This window comes from Bombina bombina, chromosome 3 (genome assembly GCF_027579735.1).
Source record: "Bombina bombina isolate aBomBom1 chromosome 3, aBomBom1.pri, whole genome shotgun sequence".
NCBI classification, from domain to species: domain Eukaryota; kingdom Metazoa; phylum Chordata; class Amphibia; order Anura; family Bombinatoridae; genus Bombina; species Bombina bombina.
In genome coordinates, this window is record NC_069501.1 from 66,435,595 (window position 1) to 66,456,197 (window position 20,603).

The 20,603-nt window shown below is 37.8% G+C and overlaps 1 protein-coding gene across 1 annotated transcript in view; it reads left to right on the forward strand.

Moving 5' to 3' along the window:
- LOC128651493 (galactosylgalactosylxylosylprotein 3-beta-glucuronosyltransferase 1-like) overlaps nucleotides 1–20,603 on the forward strand; it is a 72,683-nt gene that overhangs the window by 43,552 nt on the left and 8,528 nt on the right. The window contains exon 3 of the mRNA XM_053704529.1: nucleotides 15,785–16,081. Within this exon, the coding sequence (XP_053560504.1) occupies nucleotides 15,785–16,081 (297 nt within the window). The remainder of the gene's footprint in view (nucleotides 1–15,784; nucleotides 16,082–20,603) is intronic.

Below are 20,603 nucleotides of genomic sequence, written 5' to 3' on the forward strand. Positions count from 1 at the left end.
TACCCAACCAACACACCAGTTATCTCATGGCTGCAAATCATGTATATCTCCTACCCAACCAAAACACCAGTTATCTCATGGCTACAATCATATACATCTCCTACCCAACCAACACACCAGTTATCTCATGGCTACAAATCATGAACATCGCCTACCCAACTAACACACCAGTTATCTCACAGCTACTAATCATGTACACTGCCTACCCAACCAACACATCAGTTATCTCATAGCTACTAATCATGTACATCACCTACCCAATCAACACATCAGTTATCTCATAGCTACTAATCATGTACATCACCTACCCAACCAACACACCAGTTATCTCATGGCTACTAATCAAGTACATCTCCCACCTAGCCAACACACAGTTATCTCACAGTTACTAATCATGTACATCTCTTACCCAACCAACACACCAGTTATCTAATGGCTACAAATCATGTACATCTCCTACCCAACCAACACACCAGTTATCTCACAGCTACTAATCATGTACATCACCTACCCAACCAACACACCAGTTATCTCACAGCTACTAATCAAGTACATCTCCCACCTAGATAACACAGTTATCTCACAGTTACTAATCATGTACATCTCTTACCCAACCAACACACCAGTTATCTAATGGCTACAAATCATGTACATCTCCTACCCAACCAACACACCAGTTATCTCACGGCTACTAATCATGTACATCTCCTACCCAACCAACACACCAGTTATCTCATAGCTACTAATCATGTACATCACCTACCCAACCAACACATCAGTTATCTCACAGCTACTAATCATGTACATCACCTACCGAACCAACACACCAGTTATCTCATAGCTACTAATCATGTACATCACCTACCCAACCAACACACCAGTTATCTCATGGCTTCTAATCAAGTACATCTCCCACCTAGCCAACACACAGTTATCTCACAGTTACTAATCATGTACATCTCTTACCCAAGCAACACACCAGTTATCTCACAGCTACTAATCATGTACATCACCTACCAACCAACACACCAGTTATCTCACAGCTACTAATCATGTACATCACCTACCCAACCAACACACCAGTTATCTCACAGCTACTAATCATGTACATCACCTACCCAACCAACACACCAGTTATCTCACAGCTACTAATCAAGTACATCTCCCACCTAGCCAACACACAGTTATCTCACAGTTACTAATCATGTACATCTCTTACCCAACCAACACACCAGTTATCTAATGGCTACAAATCATGTACATCTCCTACCCAACCAACACACCAGTTATCTCACGGCTACTAATCATGTACATCTCCTACCCAACCAACACACCAGTTATCTCATAGCTACTAATCATGTACATCACCTACCCAACCAACACATCAGTTATCTCACAGCTACTAATCATGTACATCACCTACCGAACCAACACACCAGTTATCTCATAGCTACTAATCATGTACATCACCTACCCAACCAACACACCAGTTATCTCATGGCTACTAATCAAGTACATCTCCCACCTAGCCAACACACAGTTATCTCACAGTTACTAATCATGTACATCTCTTACCCAAGCAACACACCAGTTATCTCACAGCTACTAATCATGTACATCACCTACCCAACCAACACACCAGTTATCTCACAGCTACTAATCATGTACATCACCTACTCAACCAACACATCAGTTATCTCAAAGCTACAAATAATGTACTTCTCCTACCTAACTAGCATACCAGTTATCTCATGGCTACTAATCATGTACATTACCTACCCAGCCAACATACCAGTTATATCATGGCTACAATCATGTACATCTCCTACCAAACCTACACATCAGTTAACTCATGGCTACTAATCGTGTACATCTCCTAGCAAACCAACACATCAGTTATCTCATGGCTACTAATTATGTACATTTCCTATCCAACCAACACAGTTATCTTATGGCTACTAATCATGTACATCTCCTACCCAAACAACACACCAGTTATATCACAGCTACTAATCATTTACATTGTCTACCCAACCAACACTTTATCTCAAATCTATTAATCATGTACATCGCCTACCCAACCAACACACCAGTTATCTCATGACTACTAATCATGTACACTGTCTACCCAACCAACACACCGGTTATCTCATGGGTACTAGTCATGTATATCACTTACCCAGCCAACACTCTAGTTAGTTATCTCACGGCTAGTAATCTGTGGTCAGTTAGAAATTTTGCATAGCTGGATTATCTGACTACCACTGCTGATTGATTCAACATTCTTTTCTGCTCCTAACCAGCAGTTCTCTGTGGCTCCTAAGTGTACTATATGTTAATTTGCAGGGTCACTAGTGCTATAATTACATGCTTTATCAAATTAGAGCATATTTTTCCACTATAATGGACCTGTGTCACTCTACCACATGCTTAGACATCCAGACACTTCCTGAGGAATATTGTTGGAAATCTGCACTTGGCACTTTTGCCTGAGAATGTAAATAGAATTTAAATATTTATCTCTAGCTCTTTTAAAAAAAATGTTCTGATAAGCAGTATACTTTAATTTGCATTTCTATATAACCTATTTATAGCATTAGCCCATATAAACAATGGAGTATTTGTGTGTGAATAGCTATAACAGCTTGAATTGTCCCTGCCAAAAAGAAGAGGGTCCACTAAATTGGTGTCTAGGGAAGCAGGATATGGGGCAAAGTGTTTTGGAGGGTAGTTCTATGGCATGATGCCTTTACAGTCCAATGTTTATTCATTTATTGCAAGATTTGACATGCAAGATCGCCATGTGGCCTCTTGAAAAATTTACTGTATGAGCTAAATCTTTATGAGATGGGATACCTTGGAAGGAGCAGATTTTGCAGTGCCTAGGCCATCACAAAAAATAACTATATGAAAACAGCTATTGAATGTTGTGTTTATAACCTTTCATTTTTAAATCATGAACAATAATACACATTGAATCAGCGTGGGAGGACCCTACTTTGGCAATCACAGGGAGGGTGGGCTGCTACATTAAAGAAAAAAAATTAAAAATACCACTGCCAGTACCTGAGATGGCAGATACCATTAGGAGCTGGTAGGGTTAGAAAACTTTAGGGGAGACATCAGGGAGGTGGGATGGTAAGGGGGGATCCTACACTGCAAAAAAATTATAAATATATAAAATTGATTCATTAAAAAATAAAAAAGCCCAAACATTTAATTAAAAGACTCTCTGCCAGTACCTAAGATGGTGGTAAGGTGTATGGGTGGGGTCGGGGGAGCTGTTTGGATGGTATCAGGGAGGTGGGAGGTGTCCGGTAGAAAGGTAATCCTTACACTAGAATACTATAACTCTTGACAGCTAACTAAGTAACCCCTTCACTGCCTGGGATTTCAGAAGTATGGTGCGCAGCTGCAATTAGCAGCCTTCTAATTACAAAAAAGCAATGGCAAATCCATATATGTCTGCTATTTCTGAAAAAAGGCCCCCCAAAGAATCTTTTACAACCATTTGTGTTATCACTGCACAAGTGGTATGTAAATAATTTCAGTGAGAAACCCTGAAAAAGTTAACATATATATATATATATATATATATATATATATATATATATATATATATATATATATATATATATGTGTGTGTGTATATATATATATATATATGTATATATATATATATATGTGTATATATATATATATATATATATATTTAATCCAGTAATATATAGATAAAGAATGATGGTAGAGCTATATGAGATACCATTAGATAAAGTAGGGGATTTCAGCACTCAAAGATATATAAAACCCATTTAATCCAATTCCTTAGAAATGTACGGCTGTAGGGTAGCACAGAGCCCAAAAAAATGAACTACACATGCACAGATTCAAACACATGCAACTAGTTTATTGCAAGAAGCTGCCAGCACAGAAAATAAACAGCTAAAATGCTTTTCATCTCAAAATGCACCACTGCAGTGGATTTTATAAAACACATACCAAGCAACATGATATATTATCACACATATATTTGAACTAAATGCTGCAAAATAGACTGGTTTAGAACATGTGATCTGCAGATATTTTACTATTGGCATGCAACAACAAATCTTGTATCAACTCCTCTATGATAGTAAAAGAACAAAGTCCTTAATAAAGACCATATAAGTCCTTTGATGGAGGAAATCTGATGTTATACTTTAGTAGCAATTTGTATCACTTTGTAATCCAGCTGAAATAAACCTTTTGACAAACAAATGTTCGTTAATTAGGGTTAACCGAGGTGAAAGCGTCCTCTATTGTTAACTAGAACTTGGCAATATTATAACTTGATAGCAGATAGAACATCTTATATTGATGAAAAGCAGAAACAATATAGCAGACCTGTGTTTAAGAACTGCAGCAAACATCCGGGAAAACAAAGTCACAGTATCATTGACGAACGGACCGGGACATGAGCCTCTGACATCCTTGTCTCACCTTTCACAACCGCGTCTCCCTGCTCACTGGGGACACAGATTAACCGGTGTATGTTTTGCTTCTGTGTGTAAACCGTATCCAGGCGGTTTATTTGAACCACTCAATTACCGCAAGATCCAGGCTTGCTTCTTTGGTTTGGTTTTTTGAAATTCCCGGGCAGGCTTAAGCCAGCTGCTTCATTCACAGGTGCAGTAATAGCTGTTATTGAGAAAGTCGACGCGCGTTTCGCCCCATAATGCTGAGCGAAACAGGGGCCTCGTCAGGACTGTCCATCTCTTCCTAATTACAGCCTTTATTGCAGTTCCAATGAACTGGGAGGTAGCAGTTCAGCCAATCAAATTCGCTATTTGCACATACCCTTTTTCATTTTAAAGCTAAACATTCCTGTTTGTTGGTTCAATGATTATCTGTATTTTAAATTAATACAAAAAGGCCTGCATTGAAAAGATGGAATATTCTCTATGCTTAGCAACTCCTATACAACAAACAACAATTTCGCATGTGAGAAAACCCTATGCACGTTGCAGCCCAATTAAACATTATTTCCTTACTTACTATGTCTAGATGAATGAACTTTACATAAATCCTATATTAACTAAAATTCTATAAATTTTGGAATGACTTACTAAATAGCTAAAAATAATTCTATGAAGGTAAGTTATGACATAAACGATCCACAACTTAAAAGCAAGCTGAATGAAAGAAATGAATATCATAGTTAATGATCTATTTATAAAGATCTATTTAGAAGTTATTCAACTTATCATTTACTTGATTATTTCTCACATTGCAGCTGGAAAAGAGAGAATTTTTAAATTCTAACTACAAATCTCTATTTTAGAAAAGATGCATATTCTATCCTTTCATTTAGGCCTGACGGTGATACCGTATTCAGCATAAAGGTCCATCTTGCTTCCTTTTTTAACAAACAGTTATCCTCATCTCCACCTCTTCCATTTGTTATTCCTCTGTCGATACCTATAAATTTTAAAGAAACAGTACTACTATTATGAACTTCCTTAAAGTGACGAGCCACACTTGTATCTCTCCCGTAGAGGATGTCATCCCTGTGCTCCTGTACCCTGTCCTTGAACAAACGTTTTGTTTTACCTACATAGAACAGGGGACAGGAGCACCCCAAGAGATAAACAACCCCCACTGAGTTACAGTTTGAAAAACATCTAATGGTATAATTTTTACCTGTATTGGCGGAAAATGTTTTACTTTTTGGCAAATAGGGACAATAGACACAATGCCCACAAGGAAAGCTTCCTTTCACTTGTTTTTTAGTTAACCAGTTTGTATCTGGTTCAGACCGAGTAAACCTACTTCTGACTAATTTATCTTTAAGATTAGGAGATTTTTTTGCGGTCAATAGGGGTCTACTTCCTACCTTATCAGCTATCTTGTCATCTAAGGTTAAAAAATGCCAATTTTGAGATAAAATATTTCTTATGCTTTGCCATTGGCAATTAAACGTAGTAATAAATCTGATGTTATTCTCAGTTTTTGTCTCTTTTTGGTTATATAGGAGATCTTGACGGTTCAATTTACTTACTTTATTTAAGGTTTTTTTGACTAGGTTGTGAGAATAACCTCTTTCAATGAAACGTTTACACATTTTTTCTGCATGATAATTAAATTTAGTATTAGAAGAACAGTTTCTTTTTAATCTCAAAAGTTGGCCATATGGGATGCCTTTTTTCAAGGGCTCTGGATGCCCACTTGAGGCTTCCAACAGATTGTTTGTTGCCGTGTCTTTACGATAATTTTCAGTTGAGATACGACTTCCTTCTTTTTTAATACAGATGTCTAAGAAGGGTAATTCCTTATTGCTATAGGAATAAGTTAAAAAAATGTTACGATCATTTTTATTTAACTCAGAAACAAAATCATGTAGGCAGGTCAGGGGGCCATCCCAAAGGATAAAGATGTCATCCACAAATCTAATCCATAGGGACACATGGGAGTCAAACGTCTCACTATATTGATCAAAGACATCTAACTCCCATGCTCCCAAATGGAGACACGCATAAGTTGGCGCGCATACTGCACCCATAGCTGTCCCCCTGACCTGCCTATATACTGAGCCATCAAACTGAAAAACATTGTTTTCAAGAATGAAATGAAGAAGTTTAATGACAAAGGCTGTATGCATGTTACTGTCTGAACCCCTACTTTCTAGAAAAAGTCTACAGGCACTAATTCCTTTCTCATGTGGTATAGATGAATAAAGACTTTCTACGTCTAAAGAGACTAGGATAGTGTCAGGGGAAACAGTGAGGTCGTCTAACTTCCTCAAAAGGTCTGGAGTGTCTTTCACATATGAGGGAAGAGACAGAAGGAAGGGTCTCAGAAAGAAATCAACATATTGTCCAATGTGTTCACTAATGCCACCAATCCCAGACACAATGGGTCGCCCTGGGGGGTGTGTCATATTTTTATGAATTTTAGGGATAATATAAAATGTTGGCATAACTGGACACACCGGATTCATAAATTTGAACTCATCTGGAGAGATGAGACCTTCCATTTTGGCTTCTTGTAAAATTCTATTTAATTTTGATTTCATTTGGTTAATAGGATTTCTAGGGAGTTTCTCATATTGCAATTTATCTGATAACTGTCTTTTAACTTCGTTTAGATAGAAAGACTCGTCTAAAAGAACCAAATTTCCGCCCTTGTCGGCTGGCTTAAAAATTACCCCTTTTGCAGAATTCAACTCCCTAGAAATCCTATTAACCAAATGAAATCAAAATTAAATAGAATTTTACAAGAAGCCAAAATGGAAGGTCTCATCTCTCCAGATGAGTTCAAATTTATGAATCCGGTGTGTCCAGTTATGCCAACATTTTATATTATCCCTAAAATTCATAAAAATATGACACACCCCCCAGGGCGACCCATTGTGTCTGGGATTGGTGGCATTAGTGAACACATTGGACAATATGTTGATTTCTTTCTGAGACCCTTCCTTCTGTCTCTTCCCTCATATGTGAAAGACACTCCAGACCTTTTGAGGAAGTTAGACGACCTCACTGTTTCCCCTGACACTATCCTAGTCTCTTTAGACGTAGAAAGTCTTTATTCATCTATACCACATGAGAAAGGAATTAGTGCCTGTAGACTTTTTCTAGAAAGTAGGGGTTCAGACAGTAACATGCATACAGCCTTTGTCATTAAACTTCTTCATTTCATTCTTGAAAACAATGTTTTTCAGTTTGATGGCTCAGTATATAGGCAGGTCAGGGGGACAGCTATCGGTGCAGTATGCGCGCCAACTTATGCGTGTCTCCATTTGGGAGCATGGGAGTTAGATGTCTTTGATCAATATAGTGAGACGTTTGACTCCCATGTGTCCCTATGGATTAGATTTGTGGATGACATCTTTATCCTTTGGGATGGCCCCCTGACCTGCCTACATGATTTTGTTTCTGAGTTAAATAAAAATGATCGTAACATTTTTTTAACTTATTCCTATAGCAATAAGGAATTACCCTTCTTAGACATCTGTATTAAAAAAGAAGGAAGTCGTATCTCAACTGAAAATTATCGTAAAGACACGGCAACAAACAATCTGTTGGAAGCCTCAAGTGGGCATCCAGAGCCCTTGAAAAAAGGCATCCCATATGGCCAACTTTTGAGATTAAAAAGAAACTGTTCTTCTAATACTAAATTTAATTATCATGCAGAAAAAATGTGTAAACGTTTCATTGAAAGAGGTTATTCTCACAACCTAGTCAAAAAAACCTTAAATAAAGTAAGTAAATTGAACCGTCAAGATCTCCTATATAACCAAAAAGAGACAAAAACTGAGAATAACATCAGATTTATTACTACGTTTAATTGCCAATGGCAAAGCATAAGAAATATTTTATCTCAAAATTGGCATTTTTTAACCTTAGATGACAAGATAGCTGATAAGGTAGGAAGTAGACCCCTATTGACCGCAAAAAAATCTCCTAATCTTAAAGATAAATTAGTCAGAAGTAGGTTTACTCGGTCTGAACCAGATACAAACTGGTTAACTAAAAAACAAGTGAAAGGAAGCTTTCCTTGTGGGCATTGTGTCTATTGTCCCTATTTGCCAAAAAGTAAAACATTTTCCGCCAATACAGGTAAAAATTATACCATTAGATGTTTTTCAAACTGTAACTCAGTGGGGGTTGTTTATCTCTTGGGGTGCTCCTGTCCCCTGTTCTATGTAGGTAAAACAAAACGTTTGTTCAAGGACAGGGTACAGGAGCACAGGGATGACATCCTCTACGGGAGAGATACAAGTGTGGCTCGTCACTTTAAGGAAGTTCATAATAGTAGTACTGTTTCTTTAAAATTTATAGGTATCGACAGAGGAATAACAAATGGAAGAGGTGGAGATGAGGATAACTGTTTGTTAAAAAAGGAAGCAAGATGGACCTTTATGCTGAATACGGTATCACCGTCAGGCCTAAATGAAAGGATAGAATATGCATCTTTTCTAAAATAGAGATTTGTAGTTAGAATTTAAAAATTCTCTCTTTTCCAGCTGCAATGTGAGAAATAATCAAGTAAATGATAAGTTGAATAACTTCTAAATAGATCTTTATAAATAGATCATTAACTATGATATTCATTTCTTTCATTCAGCTTGCTTTTAAGTTGTGGATCGTTTATGTCATAACTTACCTTCATAGAATTATTTTTAGCTATTTAGTAAGTCATTCCAAAATTTATAGAATTTTAGTTAATATAGGATTTATGTAAAGTTCATTCATCTAGACATAGTAAGTAAGGAAATAATGTTTAATTGGGCTGCAACGTGCATAGGGTTTTCTCACATGCAAAATTGTTGTTTGTTGTATAGGAGTTGCTAAGCATAGAGAATATTCCATCTTTTCAATGCAGGCCTTTTTGTATTAATTTAAAATACAGATAATCATTGAACCAACAAACAGGAATGTTTAGCTTTAAAATGAAAAAGGGTATGTGCAAATAGCGAATTTGATTGGCTGAACTGCTACCTCCCAGTTCATTGGAACTGCAATAAAGGCTGTAATTAGGAAGAGATGGACAGTCCTGACGAGGCCCCTGTTTCGCTCAGCATTATGGGGCGAAACGCGCGTCGACTTTCTCAATAACAGCTATTACTGCACCTGTGAATGAAGCAGCTGGCTTAAGCCTGCCCGGGAATTTCAAAAAACCAAACCAAAGAAGCAAGCCTGGATCTTGCGGTAATTGAGTGGTTCAAATAAACCGCCTGGATACGGTTTACACACAGAAGCAAAACATACACCGGTTAATCTGTGTCCCCAGTGAGCAGGGAGACGCGGTTGTGAAAGGTGAGACAAGGATGTCAGAGGCTCATGTCCCGGTCCGTTCGTCAATGATACTGTGACTTTGTTTTCCCGGATGTTTGCTGCAGTTCTTAAACACAGGTCTGCTATATTGTTTCTGCTTTTCATCAATATAAGATGTTCTATCTGCTATCAAGTTATAATATTGCCAAGTTCTAGTTAACAATAGAGGACGCTTTCACCTCGGTTAACCCTAATTAACGAACATTTGTTTGTCAAAAGGTTTATTTCAGCTGGATTACAAAGTGATACAAATTGCTACTAAAGTATAACATCAGATTTCCTCCATCAAAGGACTTATATGGTCTTTATTAAGGACTTTGTTCTTTTACTATCATAGAGGAGTTGATACAAGATTTGTTGTTGCATGCCAATAGTAAAATATCTGCAGATCACATGTTCTAAACCAGTCTATTTTGCAGCATTTAGTTCAAATATATGTGTGATAATATATCATGTTGCTTGGTATGTGTTTTATAAAATCCACTGCAGTGGTGCATTTTGAGATGAAAAGCATTTTAGCTGTTTATTTTCTGTGCTGGCAGCTTCTTGCAATAAACTAGTTGCATGTGTTTGAATCTGTGCATGTGTAGTTCATTTTTTTGGGCTCTGTGCTACCCTACAGCCGTACATTTCTAAGGAATTGGATTAAATGGGTTTTATATATCTTTGAGTGCTGAAATCCCCTACTTTATCTAATGGTATCTCATATAGCTCTACCATCATTCTTTATCTATATATTACTGGATTAAATTTAAATTTTAGGGGCCTGCACCACGTCTGATTTTAGCTGACCCTAAGTCATTCGAGATATATATACATATAAAAAACCGGAATAAAATTCCTGTGTCTTTATATTAAGACAGGTTCTGGGTCTCTTTGTTTTTCTTCCACACCTTTGTAAAATTTATATATATATATATATATATATATATATATATATATATATATATATATATATATATATATATATATATACAATTGTATGCAAAAGTTTAGGCACCCCTGACAATTTCCATGATTTTCATTTATAAATAATTGGGTGTTGGATCAGCAATTTCATTTTGATCTATCAAATAACTGAAGGACACAGTAATATTTCAGTAGTGAAATGAGGTTTATTGGATTAACAGAAAATGTGCAATATGCATTAAATCAAAATTAGACAGGTGCTTACATTTGGGCACCCCAACAGAAATATTGCATCAATATTTAGCAGAGCCTCCTTTAGCAGAAATAACAGCCTCTAGACGCTTCCTATAGCCTGCAATGAGTGTCTGGATTCTGGATGAAGGTATATTGGACCATCCCTACTTGTAAAACATCTCCAGTTCGGTTAGGTTTGATGGTTGCCGAACATGGACATCCCACTTCAAATCACCCCACATATTTTTAATGATATTCAGGTCTGGGGACTGGGATGGCCATTCCAGAACATTGTACTTGTTTCTCTGCTTAAATGCCTGAGTAGATTTTGAGCAGTGTTTTGGGTTTTTGTCTTGTTGAAATATTCAGCCCCGGCGTAATTTCAACTTTGTGACTGATTCCTCAACATTATTCTCAGGTATCGGCTAATATTGAGTGGAATCCATGCGACCCTCAACTTTAACAAGATTCCCAGTACCGGCACTAGCCACACAGCATGATGGAACATCCACAAAATATTACTGTGGGTAGCAAATGTTTATTTTGGAACGCTGTGTTTTTTTTGCCGCCATGCATAAAGCCCCTTGTTATGACCAAATAACTCAACCTTTGTTTCATCAGTCCACAGCACCTTCTTCCAAAATGAAGCTGGCTTGTCCAAATGTGCGTTTGCATACCTCAAGCGACTATGTTTGTGGCATGTGTGCAGAAAAGGCTTCTTCCGCATCACTCTCCCATACAGCTTCTCCTTGTGCAAAGTGCGCTGAATTGTTGAACAATGCACAGTGACACCATCTGCAGCACGATGATGTTGTAGGTCTTTGGAGGTGGTCTGTGGGCTGTTTTTGACAGTTCTCACCATCCTTTGCCTCTCCGATATTTTATTTGGCCTGCCACTTCTGGTCGTAACAAGAACTGTGCCTGTGGTCTTCCATTTCCTCACTATGTTCCTCACAGTGGACACTAACAGCTTAAATCTCTGCAATAGCTTTTTATAGCCTTCCTCTAAACCATAATGTTTAACAATCTTTGTTTTTAGGTCATTTGAGGGTTGTTTTGAGGCCCCCATGTTGCCACTCTTCAGAGGAGAGTCAAAGAGAACAACAACTTGCAATTGGCCACCTTAAATATCTTTTCTCATGATTGGATGCACCTGTCTATGAAGTTCAAGGCTTAATGGGCTCACCAAACCAATTGTGTGTTCCAATTAATCAGTGCTAGGGAGTTACAGGTATTCAAATCAACAAAATGACAAGGGTGTCCAAATTTATGCACCTGTCTAATTTCGTTGGGATGCATATTGCACATTTTCTGTTAATCAAATAAACATCATTTCACTACTGAAATATTACTGTGTCCTTCAGTTATTTGTTAGATCAAAATGAAATTGCTGATCCAAACACCCAATTATTTATAAATGAAAATCATGGAAATTGTCAGAGGTGTCTAAACTTTTGCATACAACTGTATATATATATATATATATATATATATATATATATATATATATATATATATATATATATATATACAGGGAGTGCAGAATTATTAGGCAAATGAGTATTTTGACCACATCATCCTCTTTATGCATGTTGTCTTACTCCAAGCTGTATAGGCTCGAAAGCCTACTACCAATTAAGCATATTAGGTGATGTGTATCTCTGTAATGAGAAGGGGTGTGGTCTAATGACATCAACACCCTATATCAGGTGTGCATAATTATTAGGCAACTTCCTTTCCTTTGGCAAAATGGGTCAAAAGAAGGACTTGACAGGCTCAGAAAAGTCAAAAATAGTGAGATATCTTGCAGAGGGATGCAGCACTCTTAAAATTGCAAAGCTTCTGAAGCGTGATCATCGAACAATCAAGCGTTTCATTCAAAATAGTCAACAGGGTTGCAAGAAGCGTGTGGAAAAACCAAGGCGCAAAATAACTAACCATGAACTGAGAAAAGTCAAGCGTGCAGCTGCCAAGATGCCACTTGCCACCAGTTTGGCCATATTTCAGAGCTGCAACATCACTGGAGTGCCCAAAAGCACAAGGTGTGCAATACTCAGAGACATGGCCAAGGTAAGAAAGGCTGAAAGACGACCACCACTGAACAAGACACACAAGCTGAAACGTCAAGACTGGGCCAAGAAATATCTCAAGACTGATTTTTCTAAGGTTTTATGGACTGATGAAATGAGAGTGAGTCTTGATGGGCCAGATGGATGGGCCCGTGGCTGGATTGGTAAAGGGCAGAGAGCTCCAGTCCGACTCAGACGCCAGCAAGGTGGAGGTGGAGTACTGGTTTGGGCTGGTATCATCAAAGATGAGCTTGTGGGGCCTTTTCGGGTTGAGGATGGAGTCAAGCTCAACTCCCAGTCCTACTGCCAGTTTCTGGAAGACACCTTCTTCAAGCAGTGGTACAGGAAGAAGTCTGCATCCTTCAAGAAAAACATGATTTTCAAGCAGGACAATGCTCCATCACACGCGTCCAAGTACTACACAGCGTGGCTGGCAAGAAAGGGTATAAAAGAAGAAAATCTAATGACATGGCCTCCTTGTTCACCTGATCTGAACCCCATTGAGAACCTGTGGTCCATCATCAAATGTGAGATTTACAAGGAGGGAAAACAGTACACCTCTCTGAACAGTGTCTGGGAGGCTGTGGTTGCTGCTGCACGCAATGTTGATAGTGAACAGATCAAAACACTGACAGAATCCATGGATGGCAGGCTTTTGAGTGTCCTTGCAAAGAAAGGTGGCTATATTGGTCACTGATTTGTTTTTGTTTTGTTTTTGAATGTCAGAAATGTATATTTGTGAATGTTGAGATGTTATATTGGTTTCACTGGTAAAAATAAATAATTTAAATGGGTATATATTTGTTTTTTGTTAAGTTGCCTAATAATTATGCACAGTAATAGTCACCTGCACACACAGATATCCCCCTAAAATAGCTATAACTAAAAACAAACTAAAAACTACTTCCAAAACTATTCAGCTTTGATATTAATGAGTTTTTTGGGTTCATTGAGAACATGGTTGTTGTTCAATAATAAAATTAATCCTCAAAAATACAACTTGCCTAATAATTCTGCACTCCCCCTATATATATATATATATATATATATATATATATATATATATATATATATATATATATATATATATATATATATATATATATATATATATATATATATATATATATATATATATATATATATATATATATATGAATTTGGAGAAAAAACAGTGGCATAAGATATACCAAAATGGGCCTAGCTCAATTCCTTGGGTTGTCTACTTTAAAAATATATTGTTTTTATAGGTAAATAAAAAAACAAGGCTCTATTTCTGTTAGTAATAGCAAAAATGCTAAAAATTCACTGGTATTTTTGGGCGTTTTTCTCTGAAATTCCAGGTAGCGAAAGAGTTAAATTCACTTCTGTTTTCAAATTTACTTTGTTCTCTTGGTAATCATTGTGGATAAAGAATATGTGCATATCATACACTACTGGGAGCTAGCTGGTGAATGATGCCTGCACAGATCTCTCTCTTGTCATTGGCTGACTAGATAACTACCACTGGTAGAGTGTATAAATGCAGAGAATTAGTGGATTATGGATTAGATGAAACAACTATAAACAAAGCCTTTCTATCAGATTAAGAACTAGAGTGCGAGTGGCGCGCTAACAGTTGCATGCAAGCGATATCGGGTTTATCGTGGGTGTTTCTGTGCGTCGGAAGTAGTGCAAGTATTACAAGTTGAAAGTAAATGCGTTAGCACAAGTGTAATTGAATTTAAAACGTGTCGTGTTAGCTCAACCTCAGAAATCTGGTTAACTGTTGCACTCGAATAAAAAGTGTCACAGAATACATCAAAAATACATTAAAAAGTACAGTAACACTGTCTAATAAAAATTATTTTTAAATAAATTACATAGGTATTTTACATGAAACGTATCATATATATCGAGAAATATATATTTTCAAAAAAAATCTGATTTTTTTTTTACATTTCCCTAACACTGAGAATAAAAATATGCTTTTAGAAGACTGTAATGGAAAAATACAAGAGTTCAGGACAAATAGTAAAAGTTCAGTGATAAGCAGCTGTTAAAACATAACCTTTAATAATGTACATTTAAAAGTTTGGCCAATTTTGTACCAAAAGCAAGAATTGATCAGGAGTTATGTAGTCCACTAACTTGGAGAAATGAAATACCCGGCAGCAAATGCAGCCCTGTATATATAGAGAAACATAAACCTGATTAATAGTGTCTCAATTTCATACTTAACTATTTTCTCCATTGCTGCTTCCATGGTAACCTCTCCTGCCCAAGCCAGCGGGAGTTGCAAGGGTCGTTTTAACTTTCATGGAGGTAAATCTTCAGTAAATGATATCTCCGCAATTCAAGAGCAGAGTTTAAAATGGATGAGTTTTTAGTAACTGTAGTAAAAGAGGAAGCAATGGAACCACAAAAATGACTCATTAAGTTTTTATTATGAGCAAAGGAAACTGTAAGTGTGTATAATATAGCCCCAGTGAGAATATTAAAATATTACAGAGTTTCCAGCTTTGTTTTACACTAGTATTTTAGGAAAAGCTCACCTGAAAAAAATCACATAGAATGCTGATGCCCCATCTACACTTTTTTTTACAGAGAAAACCTGAACTAACTGTGTTCCCCTTGGAGCACAGGATTCTGGGTAAGGATGCAAATGAGCTCCTTTTTAACTATGAATTTTCTCATATCAGTGATAAGAGTGTGTCTATGTCATGTTTAGAAAGAGTCTTTTAAAATCATGTTAATTCTACTTTTTGTCTTACACAGATGAGATACACACGGACGGTGTCTGTCTGGCCAGTGGCTTTTGTTGGAGGTTTGAGGTATGAATCGCCTAAAGTCAGTACAACAGGAAGAGTTGTTGGTTGGAAGACTGTTTTTGACCCTAATCGTCCTTTTGCTATTGATATGGCTGGGTTTGCCATCAGCCTTCGACTTATTCTGGAAAGACCCTATGCTAATTTCAAGTTGGAAGGCGTTAAGGGTGGTTACCAGGAGACCAGCCTATTAAAAGATCTGGTCACAGTGGATGGACTGGAACCCAAAGCCGCCAACTGCACTAAGGTAAAGCTCTACATGTATCTCTCAGATGAACACCATGCTCAGAATCAGAGATATTGTATGGGGGTAAGCTAGGGACCCGCTACCATGAGACAGAGGGCTAAGTAATCCAATAGTAGGTTTATTTTATTTCCTGGGCAGGTTCTGGGTGAGCCGTGCAAAATAGTAGGAGATTCAGAAATTGTAAAATTTAGAAAGTAAATAGCTGACAAAAAGATATTGCAGTTCCTACTTGTACACAGAGGGTCGGGTTACAAGTGGCGCACTATTTAGCGCTTTCACTCGCACCCAAACACAGCCAGAAGGAAACCTTTAACGCATGCAGGTAAGCGTGTATATTGCAAGTTGGAATTAAAATGTTTGTGCGCAAACATAAGTTGATGCTAACTTGAGGACTTTGGATATCGCGACTGCGTTAACTTCTTTACCCCATAGACTTTAATGGAGTGTGCAAACTGAATAAAAACTTAACACTTAAAGCTTGCGCACTAATTTGACACGCATTAGACCAACAGTGCTAATTTGAAGGTAGCTATGCATATATTACATTCCAAAGTTCTTCACATAGAATAAAATGTTCTTTTTATTTTTACATTTCTCTCTCTCTCTATGAGGCCAATTTATTAAGCTCCGTATGGAGCTTGAGGCCCCCGTGTTTCTGGCGAGTCTTCAGACCGCTGCTCCATAACCCTGTCCGCCTGCTCTGAGCAGGCAGACAGGAATCGCCACAATTCAACCCAATCGAGTACGATCGGGTTGATTGACACTTCCCTGCTGGTGGCTGATTGGCCGCGAGTCTGCAGGGGGCGGCGTTGCACCAGCAGCTCTTGTGAGCTGCTGCTGCAATGCTGAATACGGAGAGCGTATTGCTCTCCGCATTCAGTGAGGTTCCGCACTGTCGGATCAGGTCCGCAAGACCTTTGATACGTAGGCCTCTATATATATACACACACAGTATATGATGTATTTGGTTGTAAACTATATCTAATATACCTGTATATCTATATAAATACATATAGGTATATACAGATATATATAGGAATATCTAATTAAAAATACATATGTGAAGAACATTGGAATGTAAAATATTTACAGTACATACACAGTAAAACACATAATTAAATATTACAATTGAATAAAAATTCTTGTTCTTGTTTTCAGGTATCTCAGTGGAAAGGGCTCCAAAGTATATATACATATGTATATATGTGTTTATATGTATATATGTGTATGCATGTGTATTTATGTGTTTATATGTATATATGTGTATGCATGTGTATATATGTGTTTATATGTATATATGTGTATGCATGTGTATTTATGTGTTTATTATTTATAATATAAATTTTTATTGAGGTTTTGCAGAAAATACAGCATATATGGATTACCATAAAACAGAAATTACAAAAGTTTCAGGGTAACAATATCCATTGATACATGTAAAATTAACATTAAGTGTTAGAATAGGTAGGCGTCTGATACCTCAGTTTTAGAAAAAAAAGAAAAAGAAAATTCTTTAGTATTTTCCTCACCTGACACAAAAAGGTCCCTCTTGAACCTGACAAAACTTATACAATCTAGAGGAGGAAAATAGGTCCTAGATAATGAATATTAACAACTGATAGAGCAGATAAAATTAACAAAGGGTAATATGCAACTAGATGACTAATAATACTATGGACCAGAGTTGTGATTGCATAAAAAAAGGTCACTTATGATTGGCATAGTAAGAGTGTATTTACCCATAATAGTGTAAATGATAAACATTATATGCAAACTGGTTGTATTAGGTGCTAAAGTGTATAAGTATATAAAATACAATGATAAATAATGGTTTAACTCTATATTACAAAGTCAACAAACAAGGATAAACCAATATGACACATCAGTGGTGCATTCTTTGATAATGATGCTAGTTGCCATAAGCAAACGGGATAGAATTCAAGTTTAAGAAAATTAATCAGCTACGTCAAATATTATGTCGGGACCCTTGTATAGGACAAGTGTATACAGAAATGCAGACACATTTAAAGGTCTTGCAGATGCAAAGGTGCCTCTGCAGTTGCATTTCCTCCTAGGGACTAGGTTTATGGTAGTATGTTATACCAAGCTAACAATTAGTAAAGGATGCAGGGCGTCTAGTGGATATTTGCAAAGGAGAAATTGTACAATCTTTTTCCTAGTTATAGCCCCTAGTAAGGCTGTACTATGTAAGCTTATAAGATGTTGGTATAAGCAAACCATGTGCTACAGTTGTATTTGCAACATAAAATAACTAACAGGCTGATAACCTAGGAGGTATAAGGAATATAGATATATAGACTACTGTAAATGAACAAACAAAACTGCAATATAAACCAACCTGACTCAGGAGGAGAAAAAAAAAAAAAAAACCCACGCTAGTATCATGAGATATGAGACATAGGACATCACAAATATATCACAGATATAACAGACTCTGTCTGAACACATGCATTCCAACGAAAAGAACAATGGGAACAAAACAGTACAAGCATGGTAGTTTGATCAAATAATACCTGTAAAACATTGCGTGGTAGCAGTTCATACTAATAGTGTGGGGAACATATAACGGCAGCATATCGGCATGTGACTAAACAGATACAAGCCGTGAAAAATACATAACGGCATTGACTATTAGAGTCCCCCAGGTATACGGCATAATCGCCATCATTAGGCTAAGGCAGTCTCTGTAATGATTGAATTGAGATCCTATCAGTGAACTCGTGGTAGTTGATTAAGGCAAGATGTGTGCTAAGTTGATCTTATACCTTGGCCTGCGTCAATAAACAGAAATGTTCAACCGATCCCAGTCTTACTTCGTTCTGATGTGGTAGACAGCTGTTTTGCAAGGGACATTTGTAAAGGACCTTGTCCCCAACGAATGTTATGTGTGCCGTCTCTCGTGAGGTGCAGACAGACCGCTGCACATATCTTCGGATCTGTCTGAGTGATCTGAGTGGGTTTAGCCTCCGTTCCTGAGCAGGGCCTTGGTACGTCTACCATTCCTAAGACACCGACAGTCCCAAACAGCAGCTCAGCTTCAGGTGACATATAGCAGTTAGCGTAGATATGGCAGACCGGGTCTTCCCACTCTCTCTCCCTCAGAGGTGGTTGTTTAAATGCACTCGATGAGTACCAGGAGCTGTGCGTTACCTTTATGGGCTCCACATACTGTTCAGCAGGATCCTCTGATTCCCGGTCTTCATCATAGGGGTCACATGGAGGAGGGCAGCCTGCAAAGCACTGCGCAATCAAATTTCTCAATCCAGCGAAGTGCACATTAAGCATCTCATAAATAGTGTCTGCTGATGCTCGTGTATCGGTACCCATGTTTGATTAATGTTGTGTAGTAAATAGTACTACTCGTAACCCCAGTCTCCCAGGGGGGGGGAATATGTGGAAGCCCCGGCTCCAGAAACCGCCAAACACTTTGTAAATGCGGCAGCCTTGAGGCCTAGCTGCAGAACTTAGATAGAACGGTCAGTCCAGAGAATTACCCCCAGGGCTATCAATTTCTTGGATCTTGCAGTATCACTCTGGTCCTCATGTACAGTATTAGAGATTTATAAAGGAAAACAATAAAATATCGTATAAAACACTGTGGTAGGACCAGGAGCTCCCATGAAACACGTCCTGTCTCTGCAACTGTAGGCTCCGCCCCCCTATTTATGTGTTTATATGTATATATGTGTATGCATGTGTATATATGTGTTTATATGTATATATGTGAATGCATGTGTATATACGTGTTTATATGTATATATGTGTATGCATGTGTATATATGTGTTTATATGTATATTAATACACATGTATACACACACACACACACATATAGGTATATATACTGTATATATATATATATATATATATATATATATATATATATATATATATATATATATATATATATATATATATATATACATACATGATACATATACACATAGAGAGAAGCACACTCTCAGGAATGAACAACCAGCTCAATACCATTGTTAGCCTGTTCTATGGCGATTTACCACCTGGGTGCAGCTTCTTTTAGCCCAATAATGCTTTTTACAGAGAAGAACTTTCCTGTAGTATATCAGTCTGATCCCGCCTATTAGGGTCTGTCTAGTGCCGAAATACCATACATATATAGGTATCCTATATTATAAAAGACAAGTGTTTGTCTGAAGCCGTCATGCGCAGTACAGACAAACACTTGGCCTTAGATTCTATTCTCGCGCACCTCGGCATAGCTGACAGCTGACAGATTGGGAGCGCGAGGTACACAGCATACAAGCAGCTGTGAGATAGGGAGCGCGAGCTACTCAACAGCTGTGAGGTCTGCTGCGTGAGAGGCGGCAATGCTCTCCCCAGACCTCACAGCTGTTTGTGGCCGACGGGAGCGTCGCGAGGGGCGTGGCCGGGTGTCGCGAGGGGCGTGGCCGGGTGTCGCGAGGGGCGTGGCCGGGCGTCGCGAGGGGCGTGGCCGGGCGTCGCGAGGGGCGTGACCGGGCGGGT